Raw genomic sequence first — 18,017 nt, 5'->3', positions numbered from 1 at the left:
AATTAAATGCCCATGTTTTATACAGTTAATGATTAGATATACATAGTAATGGAGAGCAGGCATGTTTAAAATTCAGAGAGTGCACATTAGAGGTTAGGCATCAGGTTTTGATGCCTAAAACCTGATAAATCGTCTTTAAAACATTCGCATTATTTAAATATGCATTGAATAAAGAGACAGGAATACCTCTTTATAATGTTATTATATCTGGAAACACAGGAATACCTGTTTTTTTTTTCCTTCCTACGCTCAGCCGTTCTCCACTAAAAGCCCTTGTCTGAGGGAGCTATACTCAAGAAAATACAGCTGAATGGGAAACACATCTACTTTATTCATAGATGAATAAGCACCCATGTGATTGCCGGCTGTTAGTAAAGATAGGCCTCCTATCTATCTATTCTCTAATTTAAATTATAGAACCGGCATTCCTTGGCAATATCAAATGGGGAAAGAAAAAGAATTGACTTTGCTAGCAGGTCCCAGCCTTACTCATCTACTCAGTTGCAGCTGTTGAGGGACTTAGAAAACTGTGAGAGAGCTCATTGGCTAAAAAGCATGCCTTTTCATGCTTGTTTGTGGTAAAATGCATTTGTGCTGACCTTTCAAAGAGGGTGGATGCTGCCAATTAGATTTGCAACTCTACCTAAATTTTTTAGGAGCCTGTGAAATATTGGGGGCAAAGACCAGAGGTAAGGGAATATGGAACTAAAGGGCCTATTTTAACTTTTCCTGTCTAAATCCATAATTTTATGCATTAACTTTATCTTCCTCTATTAGGAAATATTAATACTTATCAGAGTCACAGATTGATGAATTTGTTGGTTTTTTTTTTAATCCACCTACATGTATTAGTTTTCTATTGCTGCTGCAACAAATTACCACCAGCTTAATGGCTTAACACAACACAAATAATTATCTTGGAAGTTTGACACAAGCCTCACTGGGCTAACATACTGGAAGAATAGTGTATAGGTAGCTGGGAGAGGGAGAAGGGGACATGATTAAAAGATGCTCCCTTGTATCTAAGGACTTTTTGTCTAGATGAGGAAATGAAAACCTGCAAAATCTGAAAACTATAGTATAAATCGAGGAGGGTTTTTTGGTTTGTTTTTTGTTTTGGTGGGCTGTTAGGACTGCTATATAACAGAGTCGAGCATGGAAGGTTGTAGGTTGTAGGAAATTATTTGGAAGAAATGAAGTTTACCTTCTAGTTCCTTCCAGAAGTGGGGGAGAACGGAGTTGTCATAGGGCCACTAACTGTTGTATTTTGGAATAAAGACATCAGGAATAAGCACCCAGATTCTTTTATTGCCATTATTTCATTAAAGAAGTTGTGGCCGGGCACAGTGGCTCACGCCTTCACCTGTAATCCCAGCACTTTGGGAGGCTGAGGCAGGCGGATCACGAGGTCAAGAGATCGAGACCATCCTGGCCAACGTGGTGAAACCCCGTCTCTAGTAAAAATACAAAAATTAGCTGGGCGTGGTGGCACGCGCCTGTAGTCCCAGCTACTAAGGAGGCTGAGGCAGGAGAATCACTTGGACCTGGGAGCTGGAATTTGGCAGTGAGCCTAGATCGCGCCACTGCACTTCAGCCTGGTGACAGTGAGACTCCGTCTCAAAAAAAAAAAAAAAAAGGGTTGTTTTAGTACCAAAACAATTAGGAAGGACGTATTCCCAGGATAAAGTAACGGCTACTTATATGAAAGGAATTTAGATCTAAGAAAATCTCTCCACATTGGCTTTTGTTTCTTATTTCACGATGGATCTCTGAAAACTTTATTTAGGGCATGACTAGCATTTGGAGACCACTACTGTGGGAATGTCAAGTCAGGAGACATTTGTGAGAGGAAAAGTAAAAAATATGCTCAGAGATGCTGGGGCAATGTGGGTGTTGGGCAGAATAGAGGACACTTATAAGTGTACCAGATAGTGCCTCAGTGTTTTGCTTGGGCAGTTCTCAGTGTTTTGAGAATTAATAAGTTTGAAACAATGTAAGAAGAGGGAGTTGCTTATAAGTCTTTGAAAATATTGTTTGAGGAAAATTATTCTAGCAAATGTGTGAGGGATGGATTAAATTAGAGGAGGACTTGAGGTAAGAAATCTGTCTAGAAGGCTGTTGAAGGAAATTAACTATCACAAGCTTGTCTAACCTGCAGCCTGTGGCCTGCATGCAGCCCAGGATGGCTTTGAATGTGGCCCAGCATAAATTTGTAAACTTCCTTAAAACACTGTGAGATTTTTTTTGTGATTTTTTTTTTAAATGCTCATCAGCTATTGTTAATGTATTTTATATGTGGCCCAAGACAATTCTTTTTCTTCTAGTGTGGCCTAGGGAAGCTAAAGATTGGACATCCCTGATCTAAAGTTCTAGAGACCTGGGTTATCGTTATAATTGTGGTAAAAGGTAGGACCTAAACATTCTAGAAAAAGTAATAAAAAATATTGATTATATGCAGGGATTAACAAAGATAAGTAAAATGTGACTTTGAATATTTTGAGTTTAGGGAACTAGTGAAGTGTAGGAATCCCAGAACGATAAAGGGCTGTCTAATACTTCCACGTGCTAACCTCTGGCATTTTAAGGGAGAAACACAGAAGACACAAGATTGAACCCAGAGGCCTAGAAGGAATCAATGAAGGGCAAAGAGGGAGCTGTAATTGACAGTAGTGTAGCCAGGAGCCCTAAAGCCATGCAGCAGGTATAGCTGAGAAAAACTTCCATAGGTGATTTTTGTCATTGTGCGAATACCACAGTGTTCTTTCAGAAACGTAGATGGTATAACCTACTATATACCTAGGCAATATTGTATTGTTTATTGTTCCTAGGCTACAAGCCTGTACAGCGTGTTACTGTACTGAATTCTGTAGACAGTTGTAACACAATGGTAAGTATTTGTATATCCAAGTCTATCTAAACATAGAAAAAGCACACTAAAAATACGTTATTATAATCTTATGAAACCACCGTCATATATGTGGTCTGTCATCTTCCAGAACATTGTTATGTGATATGTGTAATTAATACCTAAAATGAAAGGGTAATTACTGGTGGCTGGTTTTGCAGAGAGACAAAAGATCGATGGACTTGGTTGGGAAGGCTCATTAATGACCTGAAGAAAGCAGCATTTTAACTAATTGCAGGAACTAGAAATTTCATTTTACAGATGAGAAAGTGTTTGGTTTCAGCTATCAGACACTTTCATGTGTTGGGAAGAGGAAGACTACTGGCTATCTGTTTGGTATATAATAATTTGGTTTTGGATCAAATGAATATAATATAACACAAGTAGTAAGAGTCGCAAAGTTTTGCTTTCATCTTAAGTAATTTTTTTTTTTGTTTTTCGGAGACCAAGCCTTCACTCTGTCACCCAGGCTGGAGTGCAGTGGCAAGCCTCAACTCACTGCAACCTCTGCCTCCCGGGTTCAAGGGATTCTCCTGCCTCAGCTTCCCAAGTAGCTGGGACCACAGATGCCTGCCACCACGCCGGCTCATTTTTGTATATTTAGTAGAGATGGGGTTTCACCATATTGGCCAGGCTGGTCTCGACCAACCTCAAGTGATCCACCCTCCTCGGCCTCCCACAGTGTGGGATTACAGGTGTGAGCCACCGCACCTGGCCTGTCTTAAGTGATTATTTTCTCCACATTATTATCAATGCAGCCATCATTACAGCTCTGGAAAGTACACTTTTTTCTTCTTGGATCTTCCTATTCTTTAAGGAACAAAATCATGTGTTGATGCGAATGTTTTCAATAATGTTAATGTTTTACATGCTAATTATTCTCTAATTATTGTTGCTGATACCTTAAGGGAAATGCAAATCTGTATTCAACATGTTTTTAAATTTTGAAAACTTTAAGTTTATATTTTTTGTTTTATACTGAAAATTACCTGTAAATCATTTTATGTTTTAGGAGCTCCAAATGGACCAGCAGGCAAAGAAACATCTGCAAGAGGAGTTTGATGCATCTTTAGAGGAGAAAGATCAGCATATCAGTGTTCTCCAAACTCAGGTAAAAGAATAAAAGAAAAAGTCTGGAATTTTTTGGATAAAGAAAAATAGAAGGGGTTTGATTTGGATATCTGCAAGGTTGCAAATGTTTTTTATTTTTTAAGATCTATTTTTAAAACTTCTTGCTTTCCTCAATTTTTTTATTTTTAATTTTTTTTGAGATAGGGTCTTGCTCTTTCACCTGGCTGCAGTGCAGTGGCATGATCATAGCTTACTGCAATCTCAAATTCCTGGGCTCTAGCAATCCTTCAGCCTCTGCCTCCAGAGTGGCTGGGAATACAGGCATATGCCACCGTTCCCAGCTAATTTTTAAATTTTTTGTAGAGATGGGGTCTCACTATGTCGCCCAGGCTGGTCTCAAACTCCTGGGCTCAAGCGATCCTTCCACCTTGGCCTCTCAAAGTGTTGGGATTATGGGCATGAGCCACCACTCCTAGCTCCTCAGTTAATGTTAAGGATGCTTTTTTGACTAACTGCATAGTAATAATAGCAAATATAAAAACCAGCTGTATTGGGGGTAAACTTTTTATTTTGATTATTTTCCCCCACTTTAGTAAGAAGAATATCATTTAATCCGTCTGCTCTCTGTTTTAAAGAAGATACACTAAGCCATCCACATTGATGTGTTTTGTATGTGTGGGTTCAACCAGCTGCATCAGAAATATTTAGGTTGAAAAAAACCATGTGTAGTGAACATGTAGACTTTTTTCTTGTCATTATTTTCTAAAGTAGATATAGTACAACAACTATTTGCATAGCATTTTCATTATTTAGGTAGTTTATGTAATCTAGGGATGATTTAAAGTATACTGAAGGATATGTGTAGGCTATATGCAAATACTACACCATTTTATATAACGGACTTGAGCTCCTGCGGATTTTGGTATTAACAGGGAATCCTGGAACCAATCCCCCACAGATACCAAGGGACAATTGTACTACTCCCATAGTTTTTTTTTGACTTTTTTCTAATGAAGCACATTTATATTAGGTTTCTCTGCTGAAACAACGATTACGAAATGGCCCAATGAATGTTGATGTACTGAAACCACTTCCCCAGCTGGAACCACAGGCTGAAGTCTTCACTAAAGAAGAGAATCCAGAGAGTGATGTAGAGCCAGTAGGTAAGCTTCATTTTGTCAGAAGGTTAATTTAAAAACTAGAGGAGAGCCAGGCTCCTTGGCTTCCACCTGTAATCCCAACACTTTGGGAGGCCAGTGTGGGAGGATCGCTTGAGTTCAGGAGTTTGAGACCAGCCTGGGCAACATAGAGAAAACCCTTCTCCACAAGAAAAACAAAAACAAAAATGAAACCCCAAGAAAACCTGGAGGAAGATTTTGAGAGATTCCAGGATGTGAGCTGATAGATATGGGCTGAGGTAGAAGTGTCCGTGGTCCTAATAGTTTCAGAAAGATGCAAGGTTTGTTTTGTTTTTTTGGTTCTTTGTTGTTACTTAGGAGAAAATAAGTGTTTTTTGTTTGTTTGTTTGTTTATTTGAGATGGTGTCTCACTCTGTTGCCTAGGCTGGAGTGCAGTGGCATGATCTCGGCTCACTGCAACCTCTGTCTCCCGGGTTCAAGCGATTCTCCTGCCTCAGCCTCCCGAGTAGCTGGGATTACAGGCACACACCACCATGCCCGGCTAATTTTTGTATTTTCAGTAGAGACGGGCTTTCACCATGTTGGCCAGGCTGGTCTCGAACTCCTAATCTCAAGTAATCTGCCTGCCTCAGCCTCCCAAAGTATTGGGATTACAGGCGTGAGTCACTGTGCCCAACCAAAATAATTGTTTTAATATGCAAAAATTTCATAGTCGGTAACACCACATTTTCATTGTAATTGAAATTCATTTATTATGCTACACTGTTTTATTAATAGCAGTAGCTAGATTTCATATGAACAGGTCAGTTCTGCTTACACGCTAATAAATGTGCTATTTGTAATTGTTTGTATATTTTAGTTTTTAAATATTGCTTAAATATTTCTATATTCATAGATATTTGTATTTGTCCTATTAATTGCTTTTTAACTGGAAAAAGAAGAAATAGCTATATTTTGTCTTAAAATTCAGTTACAGCCTTCTTTGCTTTGAGGCTTTGAGGTATATACGCAATAAAATTCCCATCTTTTATTTCCTAGCTTTTTCTTTCAAAGGGACTTACGATAAATTTGGAGTAAATAGTTGAGCAGTTAACTACCTGAGCAACCAGCCTATGGTGGGGTGGTGGGGCGGGGGGGTCAGTCCCAAAATTCCCAGACATGTGGAAACTTCAGACTCATAAATGTAAAGAGATGGAGAAAGTTGCACTTACCAGAACTCCTCTCAGAAAGAGATTAGAATGTGGTTGGAAAGAATACTGTACTTTATTAATCCTTTTGGGAGGTGAGCTAAGACACATAATTTTGAATAACAAAAGATGATTATCAAACTGTCATTTTAAGGAGGGTGGATTCAGTTAATGTTAGTTAACTACTATGCCATTCTGAATGGGGTTGAACCACAAAGAGGTGAATTCACTGCTAAGCTTCTTCAGATAAAGATTAAACAACTAATACTAAGTAGAGGTTTGGAAGGGTGCCAGTTTATTAGCTGACTAGGGTTGTCCCTTCTTCATCTGACTAAGAGTATAGCAGAATATTGGTGTAAGAATACACTCCTGGTCGGGCGTGGTGGCTCTCACCTGTAATCCCAGCACTTTGGGAGGCTGAAGCAGGCGGATTGCCTGAGGTCAGGAGTTCGAGACTAGTCTGGCCAACACGGTGAAACCCCACCTCTACTAAAAATACAAACAAGTTAGCCAGATGTGGTGGTATGCGCCTGTAATCCCAGCTACTCGGGAGGCTGAGGCAGGGGAATTGCTTGAACCAGGGAGGTGGAGGTTGCAGTGAGCCGAGATCATGCCACTGCACTCCAGCCTGGGTGGCAAAGCGAGGCTCTGTCTCAAAAAAAAAAAAAAAAGGAATACACACCTGTGTAGTAACAGACTGTTGTGGAGTGCCCTTATATTTGTAACCGCCCAATGGGTTCACCTTGCCCACTGATTTATCAAGATAGGGGAATTGCAGTAGAGAAAGAGTAATTCACGCAGAGCCGACTGTGCATGTGACCAGTTTTATTTTACTCAAATCAGTCTCGCTAAGCATTCACGGATCTGAGTTTTTAAGAACAATTTAGTGGGTGGGAGGAAGCCAGTGAGCCAGGAGTGCTGATTGGTCAGGTCAGAGATGATATCATAGGGAATCAAAGCTGTCTTCTTATGCTGAGTCACTTCCTGGGTGGGAGCCACAAGATCAGATGAGCCAATTGATCAATCTGGGTGTTGGAGCTGATCCATCAAGTGCAGGGTCTGTAAAATATCTCAAGCAGTGATATTAGGAGCAGTTTAGTGGTGGTCAGAATCTTGTAGCTTTCAGCTGCATGACTCCTAAATGATAATTTCTAATCTTTTGGCTAATTTGTTAGTCCTACAAAGGCAATCTAGTCCCCAGGCAAGAAGGAGGTTTGTTTGGGAAATGGCTTTTATTGTCTTTGTTTTAAACTATAAACTATAAGCTAAGTTCTCCCAAAGTTAGTTCAGCCTACACCCAGGAATGAACAATGACAGCTTAAAGGTTAGAACCAAGATGGAGTCGGTTAGATTAGATCTCTTTGACTCAGTCATAATTTTGCAAAGGCAGTTTCATATTCCTTACTGATGGCCCCTCCTTACATTGCTTTATTGTTAGTGGAGGATGGAACTTCTGCTAAAACACTGGAAACACTCCAGCAAAGAGTTAAGCGTCAAGAGAACCTACTTAAGCGTTGTAAGGAAACAATTCAGTCACATAAGGAACAATGTACACTGTTAACTAGTGAAAAAGAAGCTCTGCAAGAACAACTGGATGAAAGACTTCAAGAACTAGAAAAGATAAAGGTAAAAGAGCAGATGAGTTTTGTTCTAATTTAATCCTATAAAGTTAGATCCACAGGCTCCACAGCATGGCTTGTACCTCCGGGAAAGGAGAGTGGATGGAAAGGGCATTTTTGTTTGCCCTGGCCTACATAACACCAAACCTTGAGACTTCCTGTGTACTTTTCTCCTTCTGCACTGTAACATGTATATAAATTAGATAAATGTTTAGAGTTCTCAAATGAGAAGAAGCTTTATTAGAGATGGAAATGAATTTAAAAATTTTTTTTAGGACCTTCATATGGCCGAGAAGACTAAACTTATCACTCAGTTGCGTGATGCAAAGAACTTAATTGAACAGCTTGAACAAGATAAGGTAAAACAACAAAACCTATGATACTAAAATTTGTCAAGAGGCCCCAACATTTACTTTTGGAAACAGTTGGAAACATTCATGCTTGTTTCTGTTTTCCAAAAATTATTGCAGCTTTTTCCATGAAAAATCTTTTTAATTTCTAGATTTATGTAACTACTAGCATTAGTTTTGTATCATGTGAAACTGATTCTCTGATTTCTTGATCCCAGCATTTTGATTTGTAGACTAGAATAACTGTTGCAAAGGAAGTTTATATTTATAGTACATAACTACTTTACAGAGAAAAGTTATTTATAGTTAAGGCACTCTAAATGTGAATGATATCAGTATGTTCTTTCAAGTAATATGGAAACAGATTAATCTCTCAGATAAGTTGCCTAAAAAGTAAATAAGGGGCTGGGCACAGTGGCTCATGCCTTTAATCTCAGCACTTTGGGAGACTGAGGCGGGAGGATTGCTTGAAGCCAGAACTTCAAGATCAACCTGGGCAGTAAAGCAAGACCCCCTCTCTACAAAAAATAAAAAATTAGCTGGGTATGTTGGTATATGCCTGTGGTCCCAGCTACTCGGGAGGCTGAGGCAGGAGGATTGCTTGAGCCCAGGAGTTAGAGGCTGCAGTGAGCTATGATCACACTAGTATACTGCAGCCTGGGTGACAGGGTGAGACCCTGTCTCTTAAAAAAACAACAAACAAAAATAAGTGATAATGTATATATTAGCATAAATAAAAATTTCTACAAATGAATTTTAGAATGTGTAGGTGAGATTAGAGGATTGAGGAAGGAATGAGTCTTACCTTTGCTAGTTTGGAGTTGGAGCAGCAGCTATAGCTACGCAGCAAAGGCAACCAGAAAATTCATGGGTAAACAGTTTTGACCGAAGTCTTTCAGCTCCAAGTTCTTGGGTCCTTTTTCTTTTTTTTTTTTTTTTTTTTTTAATTATACTTTAGGGTTTTAGGGTACATGTGCACAATGTGCAGGTTTGTTACATATGTATCCATGTGCCATGTTGATTTCCTGCACCCATTAACTCGTCATTTAGCATTAGGTGTATCTCCTAATGCTGTCCCTCCCCCCTCCCCCCACCCCACAACAGTCCCCGGAGCGTGATGTTCCCCTTCCTGTGTCCATGAGTTCTCATTGTTCAATTCCCACCTATGAGTGAGAACATGCGGTGTTTGGTTTTTTGTCCTTGCGATAGTTTACTGAGAATGATGTTTTCCAGTTTCATCCATGTCCCTACAAAGGACACAAACTCATCATTTTTTATGGCTGCATAGTATTCCATGGTGTATATGTGCCACATTTTCTTAATCCAGTCTATCGTTGTTGGACATTTGGGTTGGTTCCAACTCTTTGCTATTGTGAATAGTGCCGCAATAAACATACGTGTGCATGTGTCTTTATAGCAGCATGATTTATAGTCCTTTGGGTATATACTTGGGTCCTTTTTCTAAGCAGCTCCCAGTTTGTTCCATAGCATCCACCATTTTCTTTAATATGCCAGGTTATCACTACAGTATTTTAAGTGATCATGTAATTAAGAACATGTCAGAGCTATCCTGCTGTTAAAATGTATTGGCAATCTTTTTCATCCTTTTGATAATATTGCTTTGCTAGATTACAAACTTCTTGAGGGTCTACTTAAATTTTTTTTTTTTATTATTATTATGAAGAACTTAAAACATTTACAAAAGAAAAGCTGCCAAAATGAATTTCTTTGAACCCACCACCCAGCTTCAACAATTAACATCTCATGACTAATCTTGTTTTATCTGTACCTTCTCAACTCTCATTGTCCTACTCACCCAGAATTGTTTTAGAGCAAATCCAAAAAATTTTATCATTTTTTTCCAAAGGTGTTTTAATATATCTTTAAAATAAGAGGTGTTATTTTTACAATAATATAACCACATTATCATGATCACATCTAAAAATTTAATAATTTTTAAATATGACCTGCTATCTAGTCAGTTTCAGATTTTCTCTAGTTTCGCATGTATTTTTTGCTCTTTTATGAATCAGGGTCCAAATAAAGTTTTTTCATTGCAATTGGTTGATATGACTCTTAAGATTTCTTTAATGTACTGGTTCAATTATCTTCTCTCCTCCTCTTTCCACTATATTTTGGTTTTTGAAGAAACTGAAGGCCCATGATTTTGTTCTGAGATTTTATATAACAGTGCCTCACTTACTTGGTTGTTATCTCTCTGTCTCTCCATTAATATTAGCCATCTGGAAGAGTCATACTCTAAAGCAAGGGTTGGCAAACCCTGCAGAGAGGGTGCTAATCTTAAGACCATAAAATAGTTGTCAAAAAGTCTGAACATTTTTTCAAGAGACAAGTGAACCACCTCATTTTTTGTTAGTCCTAAATGACTTTTTTACTGTATACCATTTAGTTGTCTTTTTCCCCCCGCTGACCTCCATTTCTAGTGTAGATCATCCAGAAAGAGGGAACAGAAGTAACTAGCAAGTTGGAGGAATGGGGATGCCTTACAAAGTAAGGAATAGTGGTGGTACCAGAGACAGTCACAGGAAGAAAAAGAAAAACCAGGTAGATGTGTCCTGGGATTTTGCTTTATCCAGTGTGGCAGCAGGCACTTTGCTTTCTCAAGTCTCTGGGGTTATCCCCATGTTATAGCACAGATCAATACTTGTAGTTTATTGTAGCGCCAAGCCAGGTTCAGAAGACTATATTTTGTTCATTATAAATTGTTCACTAAGACAGCACATTTGTAGAAAGGTTATAAAATAAATCTTTTAAGTAATAATGTTTTAATGCTTTAAGGGTTAAACTATTAAAATTTGTAATGTAAAAAATACCGTTATGCTAGGTAATAGGATTAGAGCAGAAAACAGACCTCAGTTTGTGAAGTACTGAAATAATTGTTATGCTGTACTTAGCAAGAAATATCATTTTTTTCTGCCTTTTTTTTTAAATTTTTAATTTTTTTTTGAGACAGAGTCTCACTCTGTCACCCAGGCTGGAGTGCAATGGCGTGATCTCAGCTCACTTCAACCTCCGCCTCCTGGGTTCAAGCAATTCTCCTGCCTCAGCCTCCTGAGTAGCTGGGATTACAGGCATGTGCCACCATGCCTGGCTACTTTTTGTATTTTTAGTAGAGACAGGGTTTTGCCATGTTGGCCAGGCTGGTCTGGAACTCCTGATCTCAGGTGATCCACCCTCCTTGGCCTCCCAAAGTGCTGGGATTACAGACTTGAGTCACCATGCCTGGCCTTTTTCTGCCTTTTAAATTAAGTTTTATCTGTGCTGTTGATGATGCAGTTTTGTTATGCAAATGTTTTAGAGTCTTCACTTCTATTCAGGGAATGGTAATCGCAGAGACAAAACGTCAGATGCATGAAACCCTTGAAATGAAAGAAGAAGAAATTGCTCAACTCCGTAGTCGCATCAAACAGATGACTACCCAGGGAGAGGAATTACGGGAACAGAAAGAAAAGTCCGAAAGAGCTGGTAAGAACTCGAGGGTTACTTGTTTTATGTTGGAACTCAAAAGTTATTTAAAGTGCTTGACCAGTATTTTTAAAAATGAGTTAAATATTGATAAAAATTCTTAACTGTAGAGGCTCCTAATAAGACACCCATCTGCTCATTAGAGGAGGCAGAGGTTGGCAAACTGTGGCCTGTGGGCCAGATCCAGCCCACAGCCTATTTATGTACAGCCCTTAGGCTAAGGATGATTTTTACATTTTTAAATAGTTGAACAAAAGAAAAATATATGACAGAGACCATATGTGGTCTACAAAACCTAAAATATTTATCATCTGGCCCCTTACAGAAAATTTGTGCTGACAGAGTATCAAAATTCAAATTTAAAATTTTAGAACTTCCCAGTAGGTACAGCATGGTACTTATTAAATAATTGCTACCTTATAGATGCTTTAGGGTAAACAAAAAGTATAAGTTATAGTCTGCTTTTAAAGAGAATAATGAACACTTCAGTGTTACTAGCATGTTTTTTTTTTTTTTTTTTTTTTGAGACGGAGTCTCGCTCTGTCGCCCAGGCTGGAGCGCAGTGGTGCAATCTCGGCTCACTGCAAGCTCCGCCTCCCGGGTTCACGCCATTCTCCTGCCTCAGCCTCTCCGAGTAGCTGGGACTACGGGCGCCTGCCACCACACCTGGCTGATTTTTTGTATTTTTAGTAGAGACGGGGTTTCACTGTGGTCTCGATCTCCTGACCTCGTGATCCGCCCGCCTCGGCCTCCCAAAGTGCTGGGATTACAAGCGTGAGCCACCGCGCCCGGCCTACTAGCATGTTTTGACACAATAAATGCTGGGCTGTAAAGTATAGAAACCAGCATAGTATTCAACAAGGTACAAAACCAACTAAAGCTAGGAAAGGAGGGATGTTTGAAAGAGGAGAGAGCAGGATGAACTGTGCCTTCACATCAGTGAAGATGTGAATTTTGAATTGGACCTCAAATAATCAATAGAATGGGCCTAACAAGAGAGATGTGGGCAGCACACATTTCAGATGCTACAATGCCATAAACAGGCAGTGATCATAGTGGGTGTGTGAATCAGCTGAAAACCATTCTTGCTGAAGTGGGAAATGCAGTTGGATTGTAAAGGAACTGACTATTGAAATCTTAAAAGGTAGGTAGCTGAGTTTAGACTTCGATATACAAAGTAACAGGAAACCAGTAATAGGAAGGCATAATGTAATGGAAGCTAGGGTTTTATGTAGAAGAGAAATGAAACAGGAAGTCAAACTTAGAAGCAAAGACAGAAATCCAGTTTCAGGGACTGTGAGCTTTGGCCACCTTGCTAGGATGGTGGTTCTGGGAAGGAGAAGAAAGGTAGAATGTGTAGAATTTGGTATCCGATCAACTCAGGGAGGCAGAAGAAAAGTAAGGACTCTAAGTTGACTCCAAAGTTTTAAGCTTAGGACACTTAATGAATAGTAGTGTGGAATTAGAATAAGGAATCTAAACAGGGAAGTTGAGAATTGGAGTGAAATGATTTAGATACACTGAATTTGAGCCAGTCATGAGCTTTTCAAATGGAATTGAGTTGCAGGAATTTGGAAATATGAAATTGGAACATCTTTCAGGAGTTACCAGCCTGGGATTGAAGCCTGCGGTTAAATCTGTAGGAGAGGTGGATTTCTACAAAAGATTAAGTTTTACAGTAGTAGTAATAGTCGTGGTGGTAACAGCAGCAGCTGCTTCTGCTGACAGTTATTTAGCACTTGTTGCTGCTAGTACTACTGCTGCTACTATTGTTAATACTACTGCTAGCCATTACTTACTTTAGTAATGCTCTGCTCTAAGGCTTTGCTTGTATTGTATTGTATCCTCACAAGTGTATGAAATAATACTATTATCTTCATTTTACAAATAAGCAAACCTAAGAACATAGAAGTTAAGTAATTTACCTACATTTATGCACAGAGAGTAAGTATATACTCAAGATTTAATCCAGGCATTGTGACTCAAAGTCTGTGCTCTTAACCATATAGAGGTCTTGAGTTTGGCAATGAGACATAAATGAGAAAAAAAAAAGTTACCTCATGAAGTCATAGGAATTGTGGATAGTTTTTTGGGGGAACATAAGATGTGTTTCAAGAAATGGAGAAGGTAGGATGAAGACTTTGAAAAGGTCTTTGAATTTGGCAAGGATTTGATTTGGAGGATGCAGTTTTGAGAAATGATTTTATAAGCCAGATTTTAAGGTGTTAAGGAGGGGACTGGGTCTCTAGACAGAGAAGTAGTTGACTATTTCATAAATATCTCCCCATCTTCTTGGAATTATTTTATGGATAAAGTGACTGGGGAATTTAGTTAATGAATTTGTTCTCATCAAACCTAAGAAAACTTCCCTTTAGAGAGAGTAGATGGCATCTTTCAGAATATAATCTTTGAAGACTTACTTGAAGCAGTTTGAGTGTTGTAAGTTACTGGTTCAACAGGTTTGCTTTCAGTGAACAGAAAATCTAACGGATAAACTCAGCTTCTCATATCAAGCCTTTACATTTTTAGAACTGTTTTCTGTTGACTATTGTAGCCAGTAGAGAGAAAATGTTGGTCAGGGGATTACATTTCTTTTAAAATTGGGTGTACTTAATGAGGAGATAGAAACTGATTAATAAATATCAAGCTGAAAAGGGTAAATGATGAAAAGGTAGACAAAATACATAGTTCATTCACATGCAGGATAAAATTTTCAGGTATATGTTCCAGTTAAACCTTTAGTAGAACAGCTTTCCTTCCCTCGCTTGCTTCTCCAAAACGCAGATATATTTTGTCTTTCGGTGTGATTTTCATAAACCATATTTTTATAAGTAATTGATAGCCTAAAGGTTTAAAATTTTTTCTATTAATACTGTCAAACATAAAAAATAAATACTAAAAGAATTAAGATTTAAATTATTATTACTTTTTTTTTGGGCACAATCTTGGCTCACTGCAACCTTGTGCAACCTCCGCCTCCTGGGTCCAGGTGATTCTCGTGCCTCAGGCTCCTGAGTAGCTGGGTTTACAGATGTGTGCCACCATACCTGGCTAATTTTTGTATTTTTAGTAGAGACAGGGTTTCACTATGTTGACCAGGCTGGTCTCGAACTCCCAACCTCAGGTAATCCACCCTCCTTGGCCTTTCAAAGTGCTGGGATGACAGGCGTGAGTCACTGTGCCCTGCCAGATTTAAGTTATTAATGGATACATTTATTTTGGAAAGTCTTTAGATAAAGTTGTAAGTGCTTTTATAGATTTCTTAAAAATTATATTTGTAGTCATAATAATAGAGGGCTATGATGCAAAGTTGTAACAAACTGGCTCTACATTGAAGATAATGCCTTTTACATCTATAATGAAAGCTAGTTTTGCATACAAACTGTATTTCATTTAATAGTCTTAGCTGAGTCTAAACAGAACTGTTCAAGTAGGAAGTGATTCTTAGTTCAAATGTAAAGGCATATGCCAATTGAAAGAAAACTTCCAATTAAGTACTAAACATAAGAAAAGGTCAATGTAAAGGAAGTAGGATTTCTATAAATAGTCTGGCTATTGGAAAATTCAATTGCTCTATTAAATATTTGTTTTCTTCTTTGTTAGATTTAAAATTCAAAGGCTAAACACGTAAGAACTGGCCATGTGAAGGAAACATTAACATCATTACAGCTTGCTATTAGGATTTTAGAAGTAGATATGTCTACATAAAACTCTTATCTAGAAAATAAACTCTCCAAATGCATTTTCAACTGTGAAGAAATTTAATTTTGATATTGCTAGTAATTCTTGATGTGGATATTAGTAGACAAATCACTAATTCCTTTGGCTCACTTATTCTGGATGTCAAAATCAGCTCAAGAATGTTCCCCACTACTTTTCTTAGGAAACAGTCTCTTAAGCTGCTCCTCATATTTTTTTCTAGGTGAATTGTGGTACCTTTCATATGTTGGAGGACAGAGGAAATCTGAATGTCTTTGATTTTAAACAGAATGATTGTTTATTTTCTTTATTTTATTTTTCTGTTTTTGCATGCTGGCATAAAAAGAATAATTCTATTATAAAATACTGAGACTGTGAATACGGTGGTGTACCGATTTCAGGGTAGTGTATCAACCTGTGGTTCTTAAACAGTCTCCTCTCTAGTAGAAATGTTAGGCGTATTTTTTGACGTATTATGAGAGCATAGCATTCTTGTTTCGTTAAAAATATGTGTTTTAGTGGATAAAGAAAACAAAAAATAAGTTTATTGGTTATAAGTGCTTCTACTATTGTTGATAGTGTTTCTTTCTAGTCGTTACTTAAGAACAGATGGTCATATCTTCTATTAACCAGATTTTAAACTTGGAAAAGTTTGGTGAGTCAGCTTAAATGCATAATGCTCTATTTTAACTCTCCAGGAAATTATATCCTCAGTGTAGCACCAGTGTAGAATGTTAATGCTACTGAAGTTCACACTAGTTCTTGACTGTTCTCTGTGTGTGTGTGTGTGTGTGTGTGTGTGTGTGTGTGTGTGTGTGTGTATCAGGATAGGAGATGGGGTAGCTAATTATTAATGCAGTGTATTACCAAAAAATTGGAAAATAGAGAAAATCACATCACTGTTGTTTTAGTAAATTTCCATTTAGTGTTTTCTCTAATTTTTATTTTTATATTATTGTAATAATACTGTACATTCTATTTTGTATGTTCTTCTCCCCCATTTAGCATTATGTTATTGACACTTTTACGTGTTGCTAAAGTACTAACATATTTTAATGGCTGTGTCGAAGTGCATGTACATCATTTACTTGGTTATCATTTCCTTATTGTTTATCATCTAGATTATTATATATTTTTGTTATACTATTGTGACAATTTTGAGATATAGCTTATTAGATCTTTGAATTTTATCTCAGGATAAATTCTTAACCATAGACTTTTAGTCTTTTTCGTTAGCTACTTTTAAGTGATTTAAATATATATAGCCATTAAAAAAATAACCCATGCCACAGTGTTAATCCTCCTCCCCCCCATTAAAATGTTTTTTCCTACAATTATGCAAAATGAATAAAATATTTTGCTTAGATTAGGGAAGTTTCTAGAGTACAGTAACTTTTGTAAACCCCGTTTCCCTTTCATGTACCTTGTCTTTGCTGAAGTTACGTGTTTTATATGATTGGTGGCATTTAAAAACTTGGACTAACTCAAAACATTCTTTGCTTTTTTATTGTCATGTTGTGTTTGTGCAGGAAATATGTTTTTTATTCATTTGTATAGTATAGGTCTGATACACCAAAAGAAATTCATTAGAACATGTTTATTTGATGTTTGAAAGACCCTTTAAAATAGTTTATGTGTTTAAATAATGTGTAAGATTTATGCATTTTTATATAACAAACCAAAATCACGTGTATTTAACTGCTTTGTTAGTTACTGATAATTTGTGTAACAAAATTTTCTTGGAGTCTTAAGTCTCACAAAACATCTTATTTTTGTGCATCCACACATGCCAATAAGTGAATCATGGTGCCTTTCCCAAGCCTTGTATGAACAGGACTGGGGTAAGGGCTATTTTTTTTCTTATCATGGGTAGTTAGAATAAGCTTTACAAAGAAAATTCCATGTTTCTCAGGCAAAAAAAAAAAGGATGAATTAAAGTAGATTTAAGTATGCCATGTTAGATAAGTAAATATGTACATATTTTGGCACTAAATGAATAACTGCTGGAAAAATTTATTTTAAATGGCTTTTAAAATGCAATTATTTATGTCTCCAACAATGTCACTATTACTTGAAACCATCGGTAATTTAAAAACACATTTCTTTGGTGCAGGATTATATTTCTAATTTAATCAATGTACTTAGCTTTAGCCTAATATTTTTCAACATTAGCCTGATGTTTTCAAGGTATTTGATAGATAAATATGTATGTAAAATATACATGAAAATTTGGGGCTGGGTGCGGTGGCTCATGCCCGAAATCCCAGCATTTTGGGAGGCTGAGGCGGGTGGATCACCTGAGGTCAGGAGTTCAAGACCAGCCTGGCCAACATGGTAAACCCCATCTCTACTAAAAATGTAAAAATTAGCCGGGCATGGTGGCGTTGTGCCTGTAATCCCAGCTACTCTGGAGGCTGAGGCAGGAGAATTGCTTGAACCTGGGAGGCAGAGGTTGCAGTGAGCCGAGATCCTGCTGTTGCACTCCAGCCTGGGCGACAAGAACGAAACTGTGTCTCAAAAAAAAAAAAAAAAAGAACAAAAAGAAAAAGAAAATTTGGATA

General features: G+C 37.7%; 1 protein-coding gene across 6 annotated transcripts in view; it reads left to right on the top strand.

The window, feature by feature from the left end:
- Positions 1-18,017, top strand: part of GOLGA4 (golgin A4) — a 122,059-nt gene that overhangs the window by 44,794 nt on the left and 59,248 nt on the right. For 5 of the 6 annotated variants that reach the window (XM_055283129.2, XM_055283157.2, XM_055283148.2 and 2 more), the window contains exons 7-11: positions 3,918-4,016; positions 5,007-5,139; positions 7,741-7,928; positions 8,197-8,280; positions 11,610-11,757. In XM_055283129.2, the coding sequence (XP_055139104.1) occupies positions 3,918-4,016; positions 5,007-5,139; positions 7,741-7,928; positions 8,197-8,280; positions 11,610-11,757 (652 nt within the window). Of the gene's footprint in view, positions 1-3,917; positions 4,017-5,006; positions 5,140-7,740; positions 7,929-8,196; positions 8,281-11,609; positions 11,758-18,017 lie in introns of those variants that run through there. The other variant, XM_055283165.2, reaches the window with a different exon arrangement.

This window comes from Symphalangus syndactylus, chromosome 1 (genome assembly GCF_028878055.3).
Source record: "Symphalangus syndactylus isolate Jambi chromosome 1, NHGRI_mSymSyn1-v2.1_pri, whole genome shotgun sequence".
Classification (NCBI taxonomy): domain Eukaryota; kingdom Metazoa; phylum Chordata; class Mammalia; order Primates; family Hylobatidae; genus Symphalangus; species Symphalangus syndactylus.
The sequence above is the reverse complement of the archived record's forward strand: the minus strand, read 5'-3'. Positions and strand labels throughout refer to the sequence as shown.